Source organism: Babylonia areolata, chromosome 13, assembly GCF_041734735.1.
Source record: "Babylonia areolata isolate BAREFJ2019XMU chromosome 13, ASM4173473v1, whole genome shotgun sequence".
NCBI classification, from domain to species: domain Eukaryota; kingdom Metazoa; phylum Mollusca; class Gastropoda; order Neogastropoda; family Buccinidae; genus Babylonia; species Babylonia areolata.
In genome coordinates this window covers 24,813,368-24,835,867 of record NC_134888.1, presented here as the reverse complement: position 1 = coordinate 24,835,867, position 22,500 = coordinate 24,813,368, and the positions used below count along the sequence as shown (strand labels likewise).

The 22,500-nt window shown below is 44.5% G+C and overlaps 1 protein-coding gene across 4 annotated transcripts in view; it reads right to left on the bottom strand.

Moving 5' to 3' along the window:
• The window catches only part of LOC143289169 (guanine nucleotide exchange factor DBS-like), a 93,797-nt gene that overhangs the window by 66,305 nt on the left and 4,992 nt on the right, over positions 1 to 22,500 (bottom strand). For 2 of the 4 annotated variants that reach the window (XM_076598090.1, XM_076598091.1), the window contains exon 1: positions 5,659 to 6,214. The exons of 1 other annotated variant lie outside the window; for it this stretch is intronic. In XM_076598090.1, the coding sequence (XP_076454205.1) occupies positions 5,659 to 6,055 (397 nt within the window). In that variant the 5' untranslated portion in view covers positions 6,056 to 6,214. Of the gene's footprint in view, positions 1 to 2,031; positions 2,092 to 5,658; positions 6,215 to 22,500 lie in introns of those variants that run through there. One more of the 4 variants, XM_076598093.1, reaches the window with a different exon arrangement.

Here is a 22,500-nt window from a genome sequence, read left to right as displayed (position 1 = left end):
AGACACAAGATGTCAACCGCCTCACACATCTACCCACAGGTTTCAGTAACGTGCACATGCTCTCACACACCCTCCTTTCCACCCTTAACATTCCTACACACACACACACACACACACACACACACACTGAAACACACACACACACACACACACAGAAACTCTCTCTCTCTCTCTCTCACACACACATCAACAACAACATCCTGCTCTCTCTGCCCAGAGAAACCCAAGACAAAAAGGTGATAAGCAGCCAAGTGCAGTCTGTGAAGAGGTTGGCAATGCACGGACGTCGTGCGCTCTCACTCAGTTCAAGAACAAAGCGGTGAAACCAGACACTGACAAGGGCACAAGGCTGTGTTGTGTGTGTCTGTGTCGCCTTCCTTGACCCTTTCTCCTTGTTCAAAGACTGCTTTTTGGTGGTTGGCAATTCGGCATCCACTGTGTGCGCACGCACGCACGCACGCACAGACATACATACAAACACATACACCTACATGCGCGTACAAACACGTAAGCACTCGCACACACACACACAAACACACACGTACGCGCTCGCGCGTGCGCGCGCACACACACACATAAATATACATACAGGCGCTAACACGCTGCTCACTTACTCGAACACAGAAGAACTGACTCAAAAACAAAGTTTTTGATTACTGAAAGGTATTAGAGAAGTAGCATATTCATTCATACTCGCCAAAAAAATATGCAGTCTTTGATCAGTCAAACACACACAGACACACACACACACACACACAGAGTAAACACACTCAGAGAGTAAAATACACACACGCGCGCGCGCTCGCGCGTAAACACACACACACACAAAATAAAACCAACAAAAAACAAACAAACAAACAAAAACATAGAGAGAGAGACAGACAGAGAGAGACACAGAGAGAGAGAAAGTTACAATATGTCTTCTAAGATATATTTTACTGATGATTCTTCATGACGTTAAAAAATAGCATCTCTCTGTTTGTATGTAGGCCTGTGTCTGTCTGTATACCTCACACACACACACACACACACACACACACACACACACACACACACACACATGTAGCGTCTTAAAATTGTCATAGGCAGTAGAAGTGACTTGGTTGATCTACATTCACTATTTTACAGACCTGGTAATGGAAGACTATTTGTTATGTGTGCCTCTTTTTTTTTCTTTTTTCTTTTTTTGACAGCATCAGACAAAAACATTTACCTATATGAATATATACGAACGAACCCGCCCATAATCCGTTAAATTCCACTTACAGTTTTCTGCTAAAACAACAACAACAACAACAACAAAACTTAATAGCAACAAAAGAAAATTGGTAAAAACTTGAACCCTTTATCTCTTTTGTAGGTCCATCTTCTTCACAGAATCATGTCTGTGGTTACGAGAAAGAAATCTGTCACTTGCTAGGGGAAATTTTGCGTGTGTTTTGTTTTGTTTTTGTTTTTTGCTCGAGTGGACTTTGTTTGTTTGCTTGTTTCTTTAGGTTTTGACATCACTCTTTGTGTTTGTGTGAAAATTTGTAACAGATACATGGGTGCGCTGTTTCAAATGCCCCTGATGTGTTCATGAAATAAAAAAAATCTTGCCTTTCACTTAAACTTCTTCTTCTTCTTCTGCGTTCGTGGGCTGCAACTCCCACGTTCACTTGTATGTACCCGAGTGGGCCATTACGTGTATGACCGTTTTTACCCCGCTATGTAGGGCAGCCATACTCTGTTTTCGGGGATGTGCATGCTGGGTGTGTTCTTGTTTCCATAACCCACCGAACGCTGACATGGATTACATGATCTTTAACGTGCGTATTTGATCTTCTGCTTGCGTGTACACACGAAGGGGGTGCAGGCACAAGCAGGTCTGCACATAATGTTGACCTGGGTGATCGGAAAAAATCTCCACCCTTTAACCCCCAGGCGCCGTTACCGAGATTCGAACCCGGGACCCTCAGATTGAAAGTCCAACGCTTTAACCACTCGGCTATTGCGCCCGTCATCATAACAACAACAACAATAGAGGCTCACCCTGTTCGCTGCCGATGCAGCACAGCAACAAGTCTTTCAATTCCATCCGTCGCGCCATTGTTTCCACTACGGACAGCACCACAACAACTTTATGACAGAATACAACCAGTGTCAAGCTCTTTGTCCTGCTTCAGAGCTATCTGGTGCGAGCGTAACTCACACGTTTATGTAACGTCCTCATCGACGTCTGTTACGGTAACGGCGGGAAACGATTCTTCACAGTCGCTTCAGGCGCGGCACTTGTAGTGTGGTGTTGTAACCTTTAAACCCTGTACGAACAACGATTATAACTGTGGTCTACATATTGATTTCTCTGATTTGGAGATAATGAAGTTGTTTACGTTTGTATACTAACTTAAACCCTGTACGAAGAATTGTTTTAACTGTGGTCTGCATGTTAATTTCTCTTGCTGGAGATAATAAAATTGTTTTTCTTCCAACTTAAACCCTGTACGAACAATATTTATAAGTGTGGTCTGCATGTTAATTTCCCTGACTGGGGATAATGAAGCTGTCTGTATTTTAACTTAAATCCTGTAAGAACAATAGATATAAGTGTGGTCTGCATGTGAATTTCTCTTATCTGGAAATAATGAAAATGTCTGTATTCTAACTTAAACCCTGTACGAACAATAAATATAACACTGTGGTCTGCATTTCAATTTCTCTGACTGGAGATAATGAAGTTGTCTGTATTCTAACTTAAACCCTGAACGAACAATAGATATAACTGTGGTCTGTAGGGGAATTTCTCTTATTTGGAAATAATGACAATGTCTGTATTCTAACGTAAACCCTCTGCGAACGATAATTATAACTGTGGTCTGCATGTTTGATTTCTCTTATCTGGAGATAATGAAGTTGTCTGTATTCTCTAAGTAGTTCATCTCACGAAACGTGTGCTGTAATGGAAGGCTGTGCGCATGTCTGTGTGGCAGTCGTTTCGCTTTTTTTAATTTTTTTTTTATAATTATCATTATTATTATTATTACTACTACTTTTTTTTTTTTTTTTTACATTATAGTTATTATTTATTTATTTATTTGTGTAAGCTTATCTATTATTTATTCACCTATTTTTCTTTTCTTTTCTTTTTTTTACATTATAGTTATTATTTATTTATTTATTTATTTATCTATTTGTGTAAGCTTATCTATTATTTATTCACCCTTTTTTCCTTTTTTTTCCTCAAGGCCTGACTAAGCGCGTTGGGTTACGCTGCTGGTCAGGCATCTGCTTGGCAGATGTGGTGTAGCGTATATGGATTTGTCCGAACGCAGTGACGCCTCCTTGAGCTACTGAAACTGAAACTGAAACTGTCTTTCGGTCTGTCTGTCTGGACTCGAAAGCTATGCAAGCCCACAGTTCTGAACCGACCAAGCTCTGATTTTGGCACGTTGATCAGTCCAGGGGTTGTTGCGGTTTTGCGGAAATCGTGACTTGCATCCGTTGCTCGGTTCAGGAAGAACAGCTGACGGAAGTTTTTGTAGTATGCAATTATGTTATTTGGCTTTGTTTTTGATGAAACGACTTGTGTGATGTGATGTGATGTGTGTGTGTGTGTGTGTGTGTGTGTGTGTGTGTGTGTGTGTGTGTGTGTGTGTGTGTGTGTGTGTGTATTTGTTTGGCAGGTTTTAACCAGTCTGTTTGATCACTTGTCTGATAGTAACGACCTGGTTCTCATTTTAACTAGCGCGTGCCAAACGGCTGTGCTGATTCTGTGTGTGTGTGTGTGTGTGTGTGTGTGTGTGTGTGTGTGTGTGTGTGTGTTGGGGAGGGGATGAGGGGGGGGGGCGTGCGTGTGTGTGTGTGTACCCGAAGCCTGACTGAATGACGCAGGAAACGAATGACGAGCGCCTAAGGGCAGATCCCAGTCGGCCGTACATACCCAGCTACTAGAGACAGCCTGTTGTGCAAAAGACTTCGTTTAAACTTGTAGAGCGCCTACAGCTTTGTGTCTGACCGGAGATGGGCGCAATATAAGTATCCATATCAATCAATCAATCAATCAATCAATCAACCATTCAATCAGAATCACCACGCAGTTCAGTCACGAGCAGCTCGGAAAACATCGGCTCTCGTAAAATATATATATATATATATATATATATATATATATATATATATATATATATATATATATGTTCGTGACTGGCTCCCCATTGGGATGCCAGACGGACCTCTCACACGCTGGGAAAAACACCCGGGACTTCCCCACCCCCACCCCACCCCACCCACCCACCCACTTCCCTCGAACAACGCAACCTTCATCGAACTTAAAACCCATGCCCTGGACAACTTGAACTGAAAGACATCAGCCAAAAAGTTCCTTCAACTGACCATCACAAAACAACAACACTTGTGAATCTCTGTCTCTCTCTTTCTTGTCGATAAATTGTATTCTATCAATCTTATATGCTACCCTCTTCAGTAAGGGGCTTTGGCCTTTATCGTATCGAGAGAGAGAGAGAGAGAGAGAGAGAGAGAGAGAGAGAGAGAGAGAGAGAGAGAGAGAGAGAGAGAGAGAGGACAAGATAAAATCTTTTTCATCGAGGGTAATAGACAAGCAAGTAACATGGTTTGTTTTTTTTACATCCAGCCCTCGCCCTAAAGAGGGAATAAAGCTAAAAAAGCGAAAATGAGCAACAATAAAAATAAAAAATAAAAAAAAGAAAAGAAGAGAGAGAGAGACAGACAGACAGACAGACAGAGACAGAGGAAGACAGAGACAGAGAGAGACACAGACAGAGACAAACAGACAGACAGACAGAAGGGCTGACTAGTCCAAAACGGGACTGGCGGGTAGGGTAGCGACACACGATCGAACAGCAGACCAACCGGTACTCTGCGAACAGAAGCGGACCTTCTCCCATAGATGGGCACTACAACAACTACTGACACCCTCTGAGAGACCACAGTCTGTGGACTGTCTGCGGTAACTGACCCATCAGCCTTGGGCCAGGGGTCAGGTGTAACTAGGTCTGACTCATCAGCCTTGGGGTGATATGAGGGACAGGTGTATGGCTCATCAGCCTTGGGGTGATATGAGGGACAGGTGTAACTAGGTCTGACTCATCAGCCTTGGGGTGATATGAGGGACAGGTGTAACTAGGTCTGACTCACCAGCCTTGGGGTGATATAAGGGGCAGGTGTCACTAGGTCTGACTCATCAGCCTTGGGGTGATATAAGGGGCAGGTGTCACTAGGTCTGACTCATCCTTGGGGTGATATGAGGGACAGGTGTAACTAGGTCTGACTCAACAGCCATGGGGTGATATGAGGGACAGGTGTAACTAGGTCTGACATCAGCCCTGGGGTGATATGAGGGACAGGTGTAACGGGGTCTGACTCATCAGCCTCGGGGTGAGGGACGGGTGTCAGTGGCACTGACTCACAAGCCTTGCAGGGGCAGGTGTGATGGGCACTGACTCACCAACCTAGGGGTGATAGTAGCAGGGCCAGGCACATGTGACACGGGGCACTGTCTCACAAGCCTTAGGCTGATAGGGGCACGTATGGTGGGAACTGACTCACCAGCCTTGCAGAGGCAGGTGTGACGTGCACGAAACTCACCAGCCTTGTGGTCATAGGAGGGGGCAGGGACAGGTGTCATCAGCACTGACTCACCAGCCTTCGGATGGTAGGAACACTGGCAGGCGTCGCGGGACGTGGTGTAGCGAGACTGTCGGAGCGCCCACTGGGCGATGCGGCGGCTCTCGGCGATGATGCCGTTCCGGCCCTGCACGTCCTCCTCGGGCAAAGGAAGCAGCTCCCCTCCGCCGTCCCGGTCGGGGCTGTCAGTGGACGGCGTGTCCGTGGCCGAGAAGACAGAAGAGGTCCAGCCAGAGGAGTCTCCCGAGTCGCTGGACGGGCGGCGGTCCAGGAGGGAGCTCTTCTGCTTGAAGTTCTCCACGAAATGCTCGATGTCGTCCTCGATCTTGCGGTGCACGAACAGCGGGTTGTGACCCGTGCTGCACGTGCTGCTGCTGCCCCGGGGGTCCTCGCTGTCCGGGCTGGACAGCATGGCTGAGGGATGAACTTGGGAGGTGGTGTGGTGGAGAGGGGTGAGGGGAAGGGTAGCACTATAGTGTCGTCGTCACCACCACAGCCACCACCACCACCACCCCTACCACAGCAGCAGTCTGTTCCTTGGAGGAGGGGTTAGACATGATCGGGGACTGTTTTTTTCTTTCTTTCCTTTTTGTGGTCGCTGTTGACAGTACTTACAACAACTACCGCCCACCTACCACGCTTAGTTGCTGGTCGCTGTGTGGGTCAAATAGCGACTCTTGAACATGCTGTGTTGTTGTTTTTGTTGTTGTTGTTTTCAAGACGAGTGACAGTCCTGGACTGGTCTGACTGACTGACACAGCGGTCCGTCGTATGGGGGGTGTGGGGTCTTTGGTGTCCGCCGCGTCTTTAACACGGATGTCACCGGTAATGTTGCGCCTTACAGCAGTGTTCCACTATACAACATTCAGACAACAACTCTTGACCATGCTGTGTTGTTGTTTTTCCTCCAAGATGAATGACAGTCCTGGGTGTGGTATGACTGACTGACTGACACAGCGATCCGTAGAGTGCTCGGGGAGGTCTCTGGTGTCCGCTTCGTCGGTAACACGGATGTCACCGGTAATGTTGCGTCTTACATCAGTGTTCCACTGAACAACAACACGGACGAGAAGTCCTGGAAATCGGTGTTCCACCGTTTGGGGGTCCAGTGATACAGTGTGTACGCTGCCCTGTTATTAACGCACTCAGTACGGCCAGTCCTCTCTTCTCCTCAACACGACCCCTCGGATGTCCTGTGGGTGTCTGAATGACCCAACCTTTAGCTTCCGTCGTCAGAATTGTGGTATTCTTTGTCAATATTCACCTCTTCAGTATAAGAGCCTTCCGCTTGCAATATTTTGATGTTGGTAATTGGGGTGAAACGCTGTTAACGTCGTCTCTTTCGCCGTTCGTATGGAGAGAGTTAACGCACTCAAAACACACGGGTTTCATGTTTTGTATCGTGGTGGATGTTCTCGTAAGGAGAGGAGGAGGAAGCAGGAAGGAAGGAGAGATGTTACGTTTCTGCGCTTTAATTATAAGCTGTAAGATCGCTGCTGGTCTGTGATTCATATACAATATGTTTTCTGTACTTCACCAGTTCCAATTAAAGGTTTTTGTTCAAACGTCCCGTTCACCTGCCTTCACCACTAACACACCACTTTTTAATGGTCAACCTGGCTGTGCTTCGAACGGCGCGCTGTTGCAATCACTGGCTTCCAGTATCAATCAGTTCAGGTGTCTCCTATATTGTCTGCTTTACATCTGCTTCATTAACTCAGCGTTGTGGACATGAAATACCTTTCATTTCCAGGTAAATGTAACCGAGATGGGAGTGAAAGTTTTTTTTGCTGTTTTTGTTTTTGTTAGTTTAGTTGGTTTTTGTTTGGTTTTATGTTTGTTTTTTGGTTATATTTTTTCATCAGTGACTGACGATACAAGAACAGTCTCTGCCCACCTGGCCAGTCGATTGGGAGAATAAAATCAAATCAATAACAACTACCCGGCCGAGTCTGCAGCAGAAGAAGGCTTCGTTGGACACCTCCCTTGCCGCAGGACAGTTTTCATGGACACACACACCATGGTTGTCCTGGAGGGAGCATCAACAGGAACAAGGCCGCCAGTGGTCTAGTGGTACTTTGAGCATCAGCATAGCTCCAGTTTCAGTTTCAAGAAGGCGTCATCACGAACGCGTGCGTGCCTGATCCATTAGAGTATATACTTTGCACCACATCTGTTTGAAATAAAAGGCTAGTTAGGGTGGGGGTGGGGGCTGGAGGGGGGGGGGGGGTGGAGTACATGTCTGACCTTCGCGTAAACCCAAAGCGCTGGTCCATGATATCTATATATTCATCTACACTGTACTTTCTCTCGTTTTAAATTAACAAAGCAGGAGCTGAAACAGATGCCTGTGATAAATATGATCTGTGTGATACATCTGTTTTTGACTGCGGCATTTTTTTCCCCCAGTAAACGTTCTTTGCTTTTGCCAACGACGGTGGAATTCGTGTGCCAACTTCTGCGCATATGGGCACACACACACACACACACACACACACACACACACACACACACACACACACACACAAATATATATATATATATACATACATTCATACGCACAACACACACATCAGTGACACAGACACACACACTTCACACACACAACACACACATTAGTCACACACACACACACACACACACACACACACACACACACACACACACACACACACACACACACACAGGGCAGACAACAGGTGTTAGAAGCGGCTCTGACAGATGTGTCACACACTGACAGATCGATAACTCGCAACAGCTACCATGAGGACAACGACCAGAGAGAGAGAGAGAGACAGAGACAGAGAGACAGAGAGAGAGAGACATGGATAGGGGAAGAGAGATATCTATATGAGTGTGTGCGCATGCGCGTGTGAGTGTGTGTGTGTTGGTGTGTACGTAGGTGTTTGTGTGTGTGTGTGTGTGCGTGCGTGCGTGCGTGCGTGCGTGCGTGCGTGCTTGCGTGCGTGCGCGCACGCGTGTATGGTGTCAATGTATGCGTGTCAATGTATGTATGTATGTATACATGTATGTATGTGTTTATGCATGACTAGGGTTAGCGTGTATGTATGTGTGTACGTATGTATGTACAGATGTACAGAAGTGTGTATGTCATACTATGAGTGTGTGTGTGTGTGTGTGTGTGTGTGTGTGTGTGTGTGTGTGTGTGTGTGTGTGTGTGTGTGTGAGAGAGAGAGAGAGACAGAGACAGAGAGACAGATACAGAGAGACAAAGACAGAGACACAGAGAGCGAGAGAGAGGACAGGTGGATGAACACGTAAGCATGAACAAACTGCATATATATATGTAATATGTAACTTACGGCTGGCCTCTTCACCTTACTCCCCACCTCTCTCCACCCCCCGTCCCCGTTACTGTGACACTTACTATTTCTCAAAGGTAATAGAAAAAAAATGCAATGTACTTCTACAACACAAACAGCACACCAATGGCTGAAAAAAAGAAACCAGAAGAAGAAGAAATGGGAAAATAGAAAACAAATCGTACTGCACAAGGCAGAAAGACTATACCATTCTGGAAAGAAGAAAAATCAGCGTAATTATCTGATAAAGTATCCGCTTCCTGACTGAACATTAGCGAATGATTTGGGTACTTAGTGAAGCTCTCGATTCCTATTTTCGATTTGCCGAGGAAAACAAAGAAAACAAAGAAACAAAACACCTCCTTGTTTTGCTGGTTGTAAACTGAGTTCAGAACCGAGCGAAAATCTATTAAAAAAAAAAAAAAAAAAAAAAAAAATCGCAAGCAGACTGACTTCACTGAAGTCGACCTGACAACCATGGATATACATCCTTGACATTTTAACATTCTCCACTGCGACGTCTTTATAAGGGAACACAACAGAGAACACAGAACTGGTGATCACGACAAGCAATGCCGTCTGGCTTCTTTTTCCCTCCCCACCCCACCCCCCCCCCTCCTCCTCCCCCCCTTCTCTCATCTACCTGAGACACAATGACTGTGGAGGTATATGATATCTCAATCTTCCTGAGACACATTAAATGTAGAGGTGAATAATATATCTTATCTACCTGAGACACAAGAACTGTGGAGGCAAATGGCATCTCAATCTATCTGAGACACAAGAACTGTAGAGGCAAATGGCATCTCAACCTATCTGAGACACAAGAACTGTGGAGGCAAATGGCATCTCAACCTATCTGAGACACAAGAACTGTGGAGGCAAATGGCATCTCAATCTATCTGAGACACAAGAACTGTAGAGGCAGATGGCATCTCAATCTATCTGAGACACAAGAACTGTAGAGGTAGATGACATCTCAATCTATCTGAGACACAAGAACTGTAGAGGTAAATGGTATCTCAATCTATCTGAGACACAAGAACTGTAGAGGCAAATGGCATCTCAATCTATCTGAGACACAAGAACTGTAGAGGTAGATGACATCTCAATCTACCTGAGACATAAGAACTGTAGAGGCAGATGACATCTCAATCTACCTGAGACACAAGAACTGTAAAGGTAAATGGCATCTCAATCTATCTGAGACACAAGAACTGTAGAGGCAGATGGCATCTCAATCTATCTGAGACACAAGAACTGTAGAGGCAAATGGCATCTCAATCTATCTGAGACACAAGAACTGTAGAGGCAAATGGCATCTCAATCTATCTGAGACACAAGAACTGTAGAGGCAAATGGCATCTCAATCTATCTGAGACACAAGAACTGTAGAGGTAGATGGCATCTCAATCTATCTGAGACACAAGAACTGTGGAGGCAAATGGCATCTCAATCTATCTGAGACACAAGAACTGTGGAGGCAAATGGCATCTCAATCTATCTGAGACAAAGAACTGCGGAGGCAAATGGCATCTCAGTCTACCTGAGACAAAGAACTGTAGAAGTAGATGACATCTCAGTCTATCTGAGACACAAGAACTGTGGAGGCAAATGGCATCTCAATCTATCTGAGACAAAGAACTGCGGAGGCAAATGGCATCTCAGTCTACCTGAGACAAAGAACTGTAGAAGTAGATGACATCTCAGTCTATCTGAGACACAAGAACTGTAGAGGTAGATGACATCTCAATCTACCTGAGACACAAGAACTGTAGATGTACATGGCATCTCAATCTACCTGAGACACAAGAAATGTAGAGGTAAATGGTATCTCAATCTATCTGAGACACAAGAACTGTAGAGGTAAATGGCACATATCAATCTACCTGAAACATAAGAACTGTAGAGGTAAATGGTATCTCAATCTAGCTGAGACACAGTAGCTGTGAAGGTAAATCATATCTGAATTCACCAGGGACACAAGGACTATGGGGCTAAATCACATATCACCTACTTGTGACACAGGTTCGCCTACACGCAGTGGGAGTTCGGGGATGGGAGGCGGGGGGAGGGGTGGGGGTGTTATGGGGTACGATAATTATCATATCATTGTCTGGCTTGACTGTGTTGTTAGGGCGTCACGAGAACTGTGGGAGTAAATCTCCTACATACTCGTAACACATAAGTCTACCATGGGGGGATTGGACAGGGTGGGGTGGGAGCTAAGGGGCCATGATGTAATATCTTTTGATGGCTTGGCTGTCTTGTTAGGGTGTCACAAGAACTGTGGGAGTAAATGACTTCTCTTATTGATCTACTTTTGTGGCACAGGTAAGCCTATACGTGGTGGGAGAAGGTGAGTGGGGGCGTAAGGGGAAATGAAACGATATCATATCCCTGTATGGCTTGTCTGGTTAAAGGGGTAGGGGACTAGGGGAAATATCATATCCCTGCATAGCTTGACTGTCTTGTTAAGGGGGTAGGGGAATACGGGAAATATCATACCCCTGTATGGCTTGACTGTCTTGTTAAGGGTGTGGTGAATAAGGAGAAATATAATATTCCTTCGTGGTTTGACTGTCTTGTTAAGAGGTGGGTAATACGGTGAAATGTCATATCCCTGTATGTTTTTTCCTGTTTCGTTAAGGGGGTGGGGGATAAGGGGAAATATGTCCCTGTATTGCCTGTCTTGTAAAGGGGGTGGGTAATAAGGGGAAATGATATATCCCTGTATGGCTTGACTGTCTTGTTAAGGGGATTGGGGGATAAGGTGAAATTATATCACATCCCTGTATGGCTTGACTGTCATGTTAAGGGAGTTGGGGAAAAAGGGGGAAATCAGAGGAAATAGGGGACACTGATTTCAAAACCCTTTTCTGATCCAACTGTCTTGTCAAGGGAGTTCGAAGTAAGGGGAAATGAGAGGAGATAAAAGGAAATTGATAATATATACCCCTTTCTGGCCCGACTGTCTTGTTAATGGAATTGGAAATAACGGGAAATGATTCTCCAATCCCTGCATGGCTTGACTGTCTTGTTAACTAAGGGGGTGGAGGCTCCAAGTGAAATGATACCCCATACCTGAATGGCTTGACTGTCTTGTTAATTAAGGGGGTGGAGGATCCAAGTGAAATGATACCCCCATCCGTGCATAGTTTGAATGTCTTGTTAAGGGGGTAGGGGAATACGTGGAAATGATACCCCCATCCCTGCATGGTTTGACTGTCTTGCTAATTAAGGGGGTGGAGGCTCCAAGTGAAATGATACCCCCATCCCTGCATGGTTTGACTGTCTTGCTAATTAAGGGGGTGGAGGCTCCAAGTGAAATGATACCCCATACCTGCATGGCTTGACTGTCTTGTTAATTAAGGGGGTGGAAGATCCAAGTGAAATGATACCCCATACCTGAATGGCTTGACTGTCTTGTTAATTAAGGGGGTGGAGGATCCAAGTGAAATGATACCCCATACCTGCATGGCTTGACTGTCTTGTTAATTAAGGGGGTGGAAGATCCAAGTGAAATGATAGCCCCATCCCTGCATGGTTTGAATGTCTTGTTAAGGGGGTAGGGGAATACTTGGAAATGATACCCCCATACCTGCATGGCTTGAAAGTCTTGTTAATGAAGGGGTGAAAGATCCAAGTGAAATGATATCCCCATACCTGCATGGCTTGACTGTCCTGTTAATTAAGGGGGTGGAGGCTCCAAGTGAAATGATACCCCCATTCCTGTCTGCCTGGCCCGACTGTCTTTGTCAGGGTGTCACACAACCCCTCGCACTGCCGAGGCTGGCACTCACTCGGTGCATGCAGCAGAAAGACAACAGCGACAGACAGACAGCAGCCAGGCGATGCCAGACTTTGAAAATGTCACAGACAGCTCAGCGCGGCACCGTCAGTGCCCTCGCCGGCAGACCCGGCTAGCAATCGAATCGAACTAGCCTAGCCTTGCCTAGCCTAGCCAGGGAGATGCACCCGAAGTGCCTCACATTTTTCTGACCTAGCTTTCCATCCCCCCCACCCCCTGAAACCCCCCAACCCCGACCCCCTCTCAAAGAGACCCTCATCGACTTTCTGTCGGCGTCGTCGAAAGCCGAGCTGATGATGAGATGTCACTGCGTAATAAAAGAAAAGAAAAGGAAAGAAAGGAAAAAAAGACAAAAAAAGACATGCTTGTGTGTCATCTGTTTCCCTTGTTTCCGTTGATGTCACTGCGTATGAAAATAAACAGATAACATAAAAACGTAATTATGTATCATCTAATTCCCTTCCCTTTAACCCTTTCACCGCCAAGCTCGCATTTATGCACAGGCGTGGTAGAGGACCCATGTCACTGAAAGGTGACCATTCATTGGTCTGTTATACATGAAACTACTGCTCTTAATGTTCAGTGGTAGGATAGGCCATATTTTCTATACACCGCAGGGGGAGGAGTCTCCAGCTATTCTTAGCCACTATCTTTTCTGTTTATACCACAAGGGGATTTTTTTTTTTTACTGTAAATTGACTGGCGGTGAAAGGGTTAAAATAGTCCAATGTGTTCCCTCCCAGCGCTTCTCCTTCCCCTCCAACGTTGTTGGTGGTTTTTTTTTTTGGTTTTTTTTTCTCTCTTCTTCTTTTTTTTCTTTTAGATATTCGTTATCGATAAGAAACGAAGAGACAAAGGAACGCCCCAAAGTAAATAAATAAATGATACGATGTTAAAAAATAATAATGAATAAATAAATAAATAAATAAATAAAACATTTACAAAGGGAGTTGGGGTGGAGATCGAGTGAAACATAACCACCTCCCTCTCTCTCTCTCTCTAACAAAAATCTAATAAGAAAAAAAAAGAAGGAAATAATATAATCATTCCCTCCGCCCTCCTTCCCCTTTCGCACACTAACTCTTGATACTTTTTCAAAAGTATTCTGAGAGGCACCACAATGGTGTTTGCGCGCGCCCGTGCGTAGGCTTGCTTGTTTGTGTGTACTGGAGAAAATAAAATGTGAATGTGCGTGGGGGCGCACAAGTACCTGTGGGCACAAAGTTGCTCACAGCTATACTTAAAACATGATACTTCCATGTAAACCTGTTTCCTATCATTCAGGCCATTTAAAAACCAAAGATCTCACATCCGGTATCCCCCTCCTTAACAACCGTGACCATTTGAAATGCTTGCATAATCACTGATGCGCACAATCAATGAAACCGTGCACGGCATCACCGAGAGCCAATCCCATTACACAACTATTCATCCATTTAAAAAAAACCTCTGCACACACACACACACACACACACACACACACACACAGGTGGGGAAATTCCAGCATCAGAAGTAGGAGGGTCGGGGTAGGTAGGCGGGAGAGTGAGAGTAAGAAATTAAAAAAAAAAGATAAAAAGTCTGGAGTGGCTGGCAGAAGAAGGGCGTTGGAGAGAAAGGGGAAAGGGGGAAAGTTTACGTTGATCACATTAACACAAACACCTATAAAAAAATTTAAAAAAATAAAATAAAATAAAATAAAATAAAATAATCGAAACGATCTGCTAAACATGAATGGGGGCAGCCAGCTGCAGTACAGGACGAGCAACCAGGCTGAGCATCAGGAAGTTCTTAGAGGACCCATCACTGACCCGGGTACGTATCTATACCCTGACACTAAAACATCGCTCACTGCCTTACACTATTATACTGCCACCTCTCCAAAGCGGCGACGGAGAGCGTTCGCCCACCGAACTACACTGACCAGGTAAGAATAATAATAATAACTAACAGCAATAATAACAACACAGTCACCACTGCCCAATGCGCACGTTGGGGGATGGGGATGTATATAGTGTGTGTCGTCCCTGATTAAGCGCTCTCAGGTATTTGCCCACAGTGGTATCAACAAGCGGACGGGAGGGACGTAAAAAAAAAAAAGATAAAAAAAAAGCCAGAATCAATCGGCTGTCACCCGGTCAGTTAGTCGTGTACAGGTACCACACACACACACACACACACAAACGCGGTCACATTCCGCCTCCTCTTTCCACCCCCCTCCCCCGTGTGACACACTACACAGGAGAGAGGGGGTAACAACACTGCCCACCACACGAAGGGACAAGCCCCGTGTTGACGACCACAACCACGGCATGACAGCTACCGTCGTCGCCTTCCCTCAGTCATTGCACCTCGCTGTCATCATCGAACACGCGACAGACACACACACACACACACACAACACAAACACATCACACTGAAGCCGTCCACGGACTGAGTGCGAAGACCACTGTATACATCCAAACCCGGGCCAGACAGGACTGACGAGCAGCTGTACCGTCCTTGCTTGGCGATAGCAACGCCACCACCGAAAGCAGTACTGAGCAACGACAACAACAACAGCAACAGCAGCAGCAGCAGCAGCAGCAGTAGCAGCAGCAGCCGCCACAGAAATCGATGAGACAGCAGGCTGGTTGGTGGGGTGGGCGCATCACACGGGTCCCCATCACACACATATAGGCCGACACACACACACAGTGACATACATCTCTCCACCACCGCTGTACTGGCCGACCAAGGCGCCGTAACTCTACACAACACATGGGCGAAACTTGTTCATTAAAAAAAAAAAAAAAAAAAAAAAAAATCTTCAACCTGTGTACGTGCATTTAGGGGGCCGGGGGAGAGGGGGTGGGGGGGCAGGGTGACGGAGAATTCATCATAGTACACCCTGAACATCGCTATCTTTTTCCGCGCACCAGCCACTCCACACACACAGGTGACACGGCTTGATGAATCATGACGGTCTGTCCGCGAGTCACTGAGGCATGAAACGGACTTTGCGGTTCGCGAAACTCCTTCGCAAAATGTAATGGGTGTCGAACAGCACGCTCACCGTTTAATTGCTGCATGAGAATGATGCATGTGGAGACAATGGGCAGATAATGCGTTGTCTTTCGCTTTACTGACGCATGTCTGTGACATCAAGCAAGTTTGGGCTAACATCAACAACCCATCTTTGTTGTTGTCCACTTTAAAACTAGTTGTGCACGCTCGCACGCACACGCAAACACACACACACACACACACACACACACACACACACACTTGTCAGATGCCAAAACAATGGGAAGAGTTCACACAGACACAGACACAGACACACGTGGCCGCAAAAGAAAAAAAGCCGGGGGGTTGGTGGGGGGTGGGGGGGGGGGGGGAGGAGTTCAAACAAACAAAATATTTGTTCGCAGTTTGCAGTGCATGGCTGTTTTATCTCTTGTCGCGATGACGCACGGGGCGCCGCAGCTATCTATTTATAGGTGATGTCTCACAGGGCTTTTCCCAGTCAGCCAAGCACACACACACACACACACACAGGTGAGGGCAGGTCGATCTCGGATGTCAGGCTCAGGGCCCAGTCTTGACTAAGGCTCAAGTCGTAACCTGCGGTCAACCTTCCGCAAAACGTCCCTTTTTTGTGTTTGAGGAAGTGTCTGGGTTTGTTCCCGTGTACCTTTAAAAAAAAAAAAAATTTTCATTCATTTGCTTATTAATTCATCATCATTGTTGTCTTTATTTATTTATTTATTTAATTTATTTTTTTATTTATTTTATTATTATTATTATTACTTTTTTTTCTTTTTTTTACGCTTATAGTTGACTTCATCAAGTTTTTGCGCCTTCATCATCATATTATTAGTAGTAGTAGTTCTTTTTTTATGTACTTATCCATTATTTATTTACTTTTTTTTTCAAGGCCTGACTAAGCGCGTTGGGTTACGCTGCTGGTCAGGCATCTGCTTGGCAGATGTGGTGTAGCGTATATGGATTTGTCCGAACGCAGTGACGTCTCCTTGAGCTACTGAAACTGAAACTGTGCTGGCTGAATCGGTCGCACAAAGCAGCGCTGACGTGAAGTTGTGTACCTTGCAAGTGGAGAGAGTTACTTCTCTTCGTATGGTTGTTTAACCCTTTGCTCTCCTTGCCATAATTATTGTTCGTTTGTCTTCAGGGCATGGACACAAGTAGGTATATATTCCCAGATTAGTCTCTATGTTAACAATTTTTTTTTTAAAGTTATATATTTCAAACTGTTCTTTATTAAAGTTAGCTAGTTATGTGTTGAATAGTCCAGTTGTTTATTGCAGGTCCCCACATGAACCTCTTTTCAAATAATAATCTACAGAAGTGGTGCAGACAATATTTGATTATTGATAATTTTTTTGTCCTAGTCCCGCTTCCCCCGTCCCGCCTCTCACACACACCCTTCCAATATCATGTTTTTTCGTTCTCCAATCACTGACACTCACCCTCTCCATTTTACATTTTGTACTCTATCTTTTCCATATTCTGTTTTCTCTCTCTCTCTTAGTCCCCTCCCCCTTGCCCGCGCCCTCCCCTCCACCTCAACCGCCCCCCTTTTCATTCGAATTTTCAGAATTGTCGATTTCTAATTAATAATAACAATCATCATTATGATAGAAATGATAATAAATAAATAATCCAAATAATGATAATAATATCATTTATTTTCAGTCTAATATCATCAGTTTAGATGAACAGACTATAAATAAATAAACGATATATGTTCAGGGACGCCCCCCTTCCCCCGTTCGCCGAAGAATCCCAGCTTTGTGAAGCCAAATTAATCGGAAGTCCAACGACGGAACCTTGCAGCCTACGTAAAAAAACAAAGATTGCCCGACACTCGCTCACTGTCCCTGTGCGTTTGACACCACAGTGTGGGGCCTACTGGAAATACTCGTTTCTCCAACTCCTATTATTTCTCCAGTGACAGTTGCGGAAACAAACTCTCTCTCTCTCTCTCTCGTACTTGTAAATGCTTACTGTGCAATTGAGTGTATTTGAATGTCATGTATGTTTTTCTGTAACCTTTTGTTATCTTGTGAACATTTTGATTTAATTTCTCTTTGCCCTGAGGGATGGATGTAAAAAAAAACATATACATGCTTATCAGTTCCGCTTCCCTCATTTAAAAAAATCGTTCGTTCGTTCGTTCTCTCTCTCTCTCTCTGTGTAATAGATGTAGCGAGGACAGATAGGAAGAATAGGCTATGCCTAAAATCTTAATCCTTGAATAAAAACGTTTTGAGTTCGGAGTTTTCTCTCTCTCTCTCTGGTCTGACTCTGTGTGTGTGTGTGTGTGTGTGTGTGTGTCTGTCTGTCTGTGTACGTCCATATGAACTTGAACTTGCAGTGTGTTTTTTTTCCTCACGCGAAGGCCACGTGACCAGTCCAACACACACGACAGTGGTTTGTCTGATGACCGCATGAGCTCGAGCAGTCAGGAGGCTACCTATAATAATAAATGGTCAACTCAAACAGTGGCTGCTTTGTCACACTCCCAACCCACACCTTTGTTCGACATAGCTGTGACGTAGGTAGGCAAATTATATGAAAGGGGTTTTTGTTTCAAGTATAATATTAATATATATATATATATATATATATATATATATATATATATATATATATATATATATATAAAGATAGATACGTTGCACTGGGGGAGGGAGGAAGTGGGGTGGGGTAGGTTGGCGGGGTGGGGGGTGGGGGAGGAAGAAGACTCTTGGGTGGGACGCGAGAGGTGGGTACCACCAGTTCGTCTGGCCGGGTGGGTCGGAATGGTGAAGGATGGGGGATTGGGGATGGGGGAAGAGGGGGGGGTTCATGAAAGAGTCAGCGCTTAAAGCTTGGTCTCCGACCGATGATAGACGCTATATAAGTACCCATATCATCATAATCAATCAATAGACTGCACAGCGCTCACAAACCCTCCATAGAAACTGCCCAGAAAACAATATTAGATCGGTGCAGTACAGATCCGTCCATCGATTTGAAGGGGGTAGTTCACGATAAACATTATGCGACAAAAACACATGTCAACCACATGCATGCATGCTTAGAAATTCCACATCGCTGTCATTCCACAATAATGTACACCTTCTTTGGAAAGACTTGTTGACAGGCCTACAAGTGCAATACAGTTTTTCGAATTATGTTTTTTGTTTTCATTTCTTGGTGTCAACAGCAAGACAAGCGTAAAAATGCTATTTTGTTGGCAACATTTTAGAGGAATACATATTTTTGCCTTTCATCAATTGGATAGCACTGGGCAAAAGATGTACAAAATGCAGAACTTTCATCTTCTCCAGCGCATCCACCTAAAAGACATCAAATCTCTTTCTGTGTGAATTTTACATCTTTAATGGAGAGAGAGAGAGAGAGAGAGAGAGAGAGAGAGAGAGAGAGACAGACAGACAGAGAGAACAGACAGACATACAGAGGCAGACAGACAGACATACAGAGTATGTGTGTTGAATGTTTCTGTCCTTCCTTCCCTCCATGAGCTTGCATCCCTGACAGGACATAGTTGAGAGATGTGTGTCTGTGGCAGTGGGTATACCTGTACAATCTCTCTCTCTCTCTCTCCATATTTGGGGATGTGTGTCTGTGGCAGTGGGTATACCTGTACAATCTCTCTCTCTCTCTCTCTCTCTCCATAGTTGGAGATGTGTGTCTGTGGCAGTGGGTATACCTGTACTCTCTCTCTCTCTCTCTCTCTCTACATAGTTGGAGATGTGTGTCTGTGACATTGGGTATAGCTGTACAATCTCTCTCTCTCTCTCTCTCTCTCTCTCTCTCTCTCTCTCTCTCTCTCTCTCTCTCTCCATAGTTGGAGATGTGTGTCTGTGGCAGTGGGTATACCTGTACAATCTCTCTCTCTCTCCATAGTTGGAGATGTGTGTCTGTGGCAGTGGGTATACCTGTACTCTCTCTCTCTACATAGTTGGAGATGTGTGTCTGTGACATTGGGTATAGCTGTACAATCTCTCTCTCTCTCTCTCTCTCTCTCTCTCTCTCTCTCTCCATATTTGGAGATGTGTGTCTGTGGCAGTGGGTATACCTGTACTCTCTCTCTCTCTACATAGTTGGAGATGTGTGTCTGTGGCAGTGGGTATACCTGTACAATCTCTCTCTCTCTCTCTCTCTCTCTCCATAGTTGGAGATGTGTGTCTGTGGCAGTGGGTATACCTGTACAATCTCTCTCTCTCTCTGTCTTTGTCTCTGTCTCTCTCTCTATCTCTCACTGTGCGTCTCTCTCTCTCTCTCCCCCACCGTCCCCGTCTCTTGTTAAACGTAAACGCAATAATAAGACTCTTCCCCGTGGGGCAACCGTGATGGGAGTATCGACTGCTCTCGTCAAACTACGACACATCCCACAACGGTGTAGGCCGCTCACCGCGGCGGTGCCGGGGAGAGGAGGTGGGGGTAGGGGGTGAGGATGGAGGGGGGAGGGGAGGGGGAAGCTTTGGTGCAAACAGTTTCAGTGGGGGAAAAAAAAAAGTAACCTTCACCCTCATCCTCATCCTCACCTCAATTCTCCTAATCGATTCGTCCTGCTGCTAACCGTGGTAAGGTAATGATCGAAAGGGCCCGGGCGACCCTTTTTAGCCGGACCTATTAATAAACCTCATGTTGTTCACTCTGCACTGTGGTTAGGAACATGAGACTTTTTTTTTTTTTTTTTTTTTTTTGCAAGGCCTGCCCCCCCCCCCCTCTTCCCCTCACCCCCTTCCCCTGCACTCTCCGCACCCCCACCTTCCCCCTCGTCCCCCACCCTCTCTCTCTCTCTCTCCAACAAGATAATGGTACCGTTACCTAGACTTGATTTGTTTAAATCTAGTCTCATTTACTCTGGTGGATGTCTCTGGAAGAACATCTTACCTGGTTTCAATGTTCATACAAGTCTCTCTTTTTTTTTCTTTTTTTTTTAAAAGGTATCATGACTACCTGATGGAAAGTTTTGCTGATTCTTTGCAGAAATTAAGTATCTGATAGAAAATGTTGGTATGTCTGTCTATGAATTAAAAAATTCATACGATGGTACTATTCTCAAAGACGTCTTTGGTTTAAACATTTTTTAATATCAAGAAACAAGGTGCAATACAGCGTTCAATAAGACTTGAGCAACAACAAGCATGAGCTTATATCGTGCTCGTTCATATGCAACAAGCAATACATAAACGCAATGGCGAAAATACATTATTTGACAATGAAAAGAAGGTTGAAGTGCAAGACAACTAAACTAAACAAGAAAAAACAACAACAACAAAAACACACACACAAAAAAAACAACCCTAACTACTATTACCGCAACTACCACTGACAACAACAACAATGAAAATATTAATGATAATACTAATACTAACATAGTAGCAACAATAATAACACACTGGAAAGTGAACATCACCTAAGGAGTAATGCAATGGGAGAGAGAGAGAGAGAGAGAGAGAGAGAGAGAGAGAGAGAGAGAGAGAGAGAGAGAGAGATTACAGAGTGAAACCGGGGCCATTCATCAAAATAACTGTTCACTATAACTGCAGAGAATATTTCATTGTGAATCAAAGACGTCTTTCTGCCTCCCTCCCTCCCTACCTCTCTGTCTCTGTTGGTCTGTCTGTCTGTCTGTCTTTCTCTATTTTCTCTACATTTCTTGGCGCATATACGTTATTCTAAAGAGTGTGTTTGCGTTTATGCGTACAATTTCCATGTAGTCCTTTCCATGATTTGTAAAGGATGTGATGCTTTGATTCCCCCCCCCCCCCTTCCTTTTCGTTTGATCTTATGTGATGCTATTTGCAATTCATTTGTTTATATTTTTCCCTTTTGGGGGCTGGATGAAAAAAGCACTGTTGTTTATTCTATTACCCTCCGAAATAAAATTCATTCATTCATTCATTCTCTGTATTTAAAAAAAAAAAAAATTATTTATTTTTTTGTCTATCTCCTCCCGTTTCCTTCCCACCTAGCTGATCCCTCTGCCTTATCCTCCGCTTTCTGTTTCTGTCTGTCTGTCACTCTCTCTCCTCCTAATCATCGCTAAGAAGTGCATGATTGTATTTTGAGTTCGGTTCTACTGTATAGATTTGACAATTTGGATTCCCATTTTCTTTTATTTAGGGTATATATATATATATATATATATATATATATGTGTGTGTGTGTGTGTGTGTGTGTGTGTGTGTGTGTGTGTGTATGTATATACATACATATATATACATATATATATATATATATTGGTGGGGTTTTTTTGGCTGACAGCAATGAATTCAATAAACAGATAGATTTAAAACTGAGAACACTTGAACAGCAAGGTCGAAATGTGTGTGTGTGTGTGTGTGTGTGTGTGTGTGTGTGTGTGCGTGCGTGCGTGCGTGCGTGCGTGTGTGTATGTGTGCGTGTGTGCACTTATTATCATACAATTGAACCAAATGCACCACAGCTAAGAACTGGATGCGCAGCAAGCTCTGAAATAGCAGATGAATAATTGAATCTGGAAAAAAAGAAGACTTCTGAGGAAGAAAAAAAATCACAACTAGATTATATGGCTCTGGCAAAATGCTTTGTGGGTGTAAGCAAGTTTTTTTTGTTTTTTGTTATTGTTGTTTTTTTTTCTTTCTTTTTTAACAGAGAGACAGACAGACACAACCAGACAGACACAGACGAGCACTTCATTGGTTGCCTGTTCAAGCTAGAATTGAA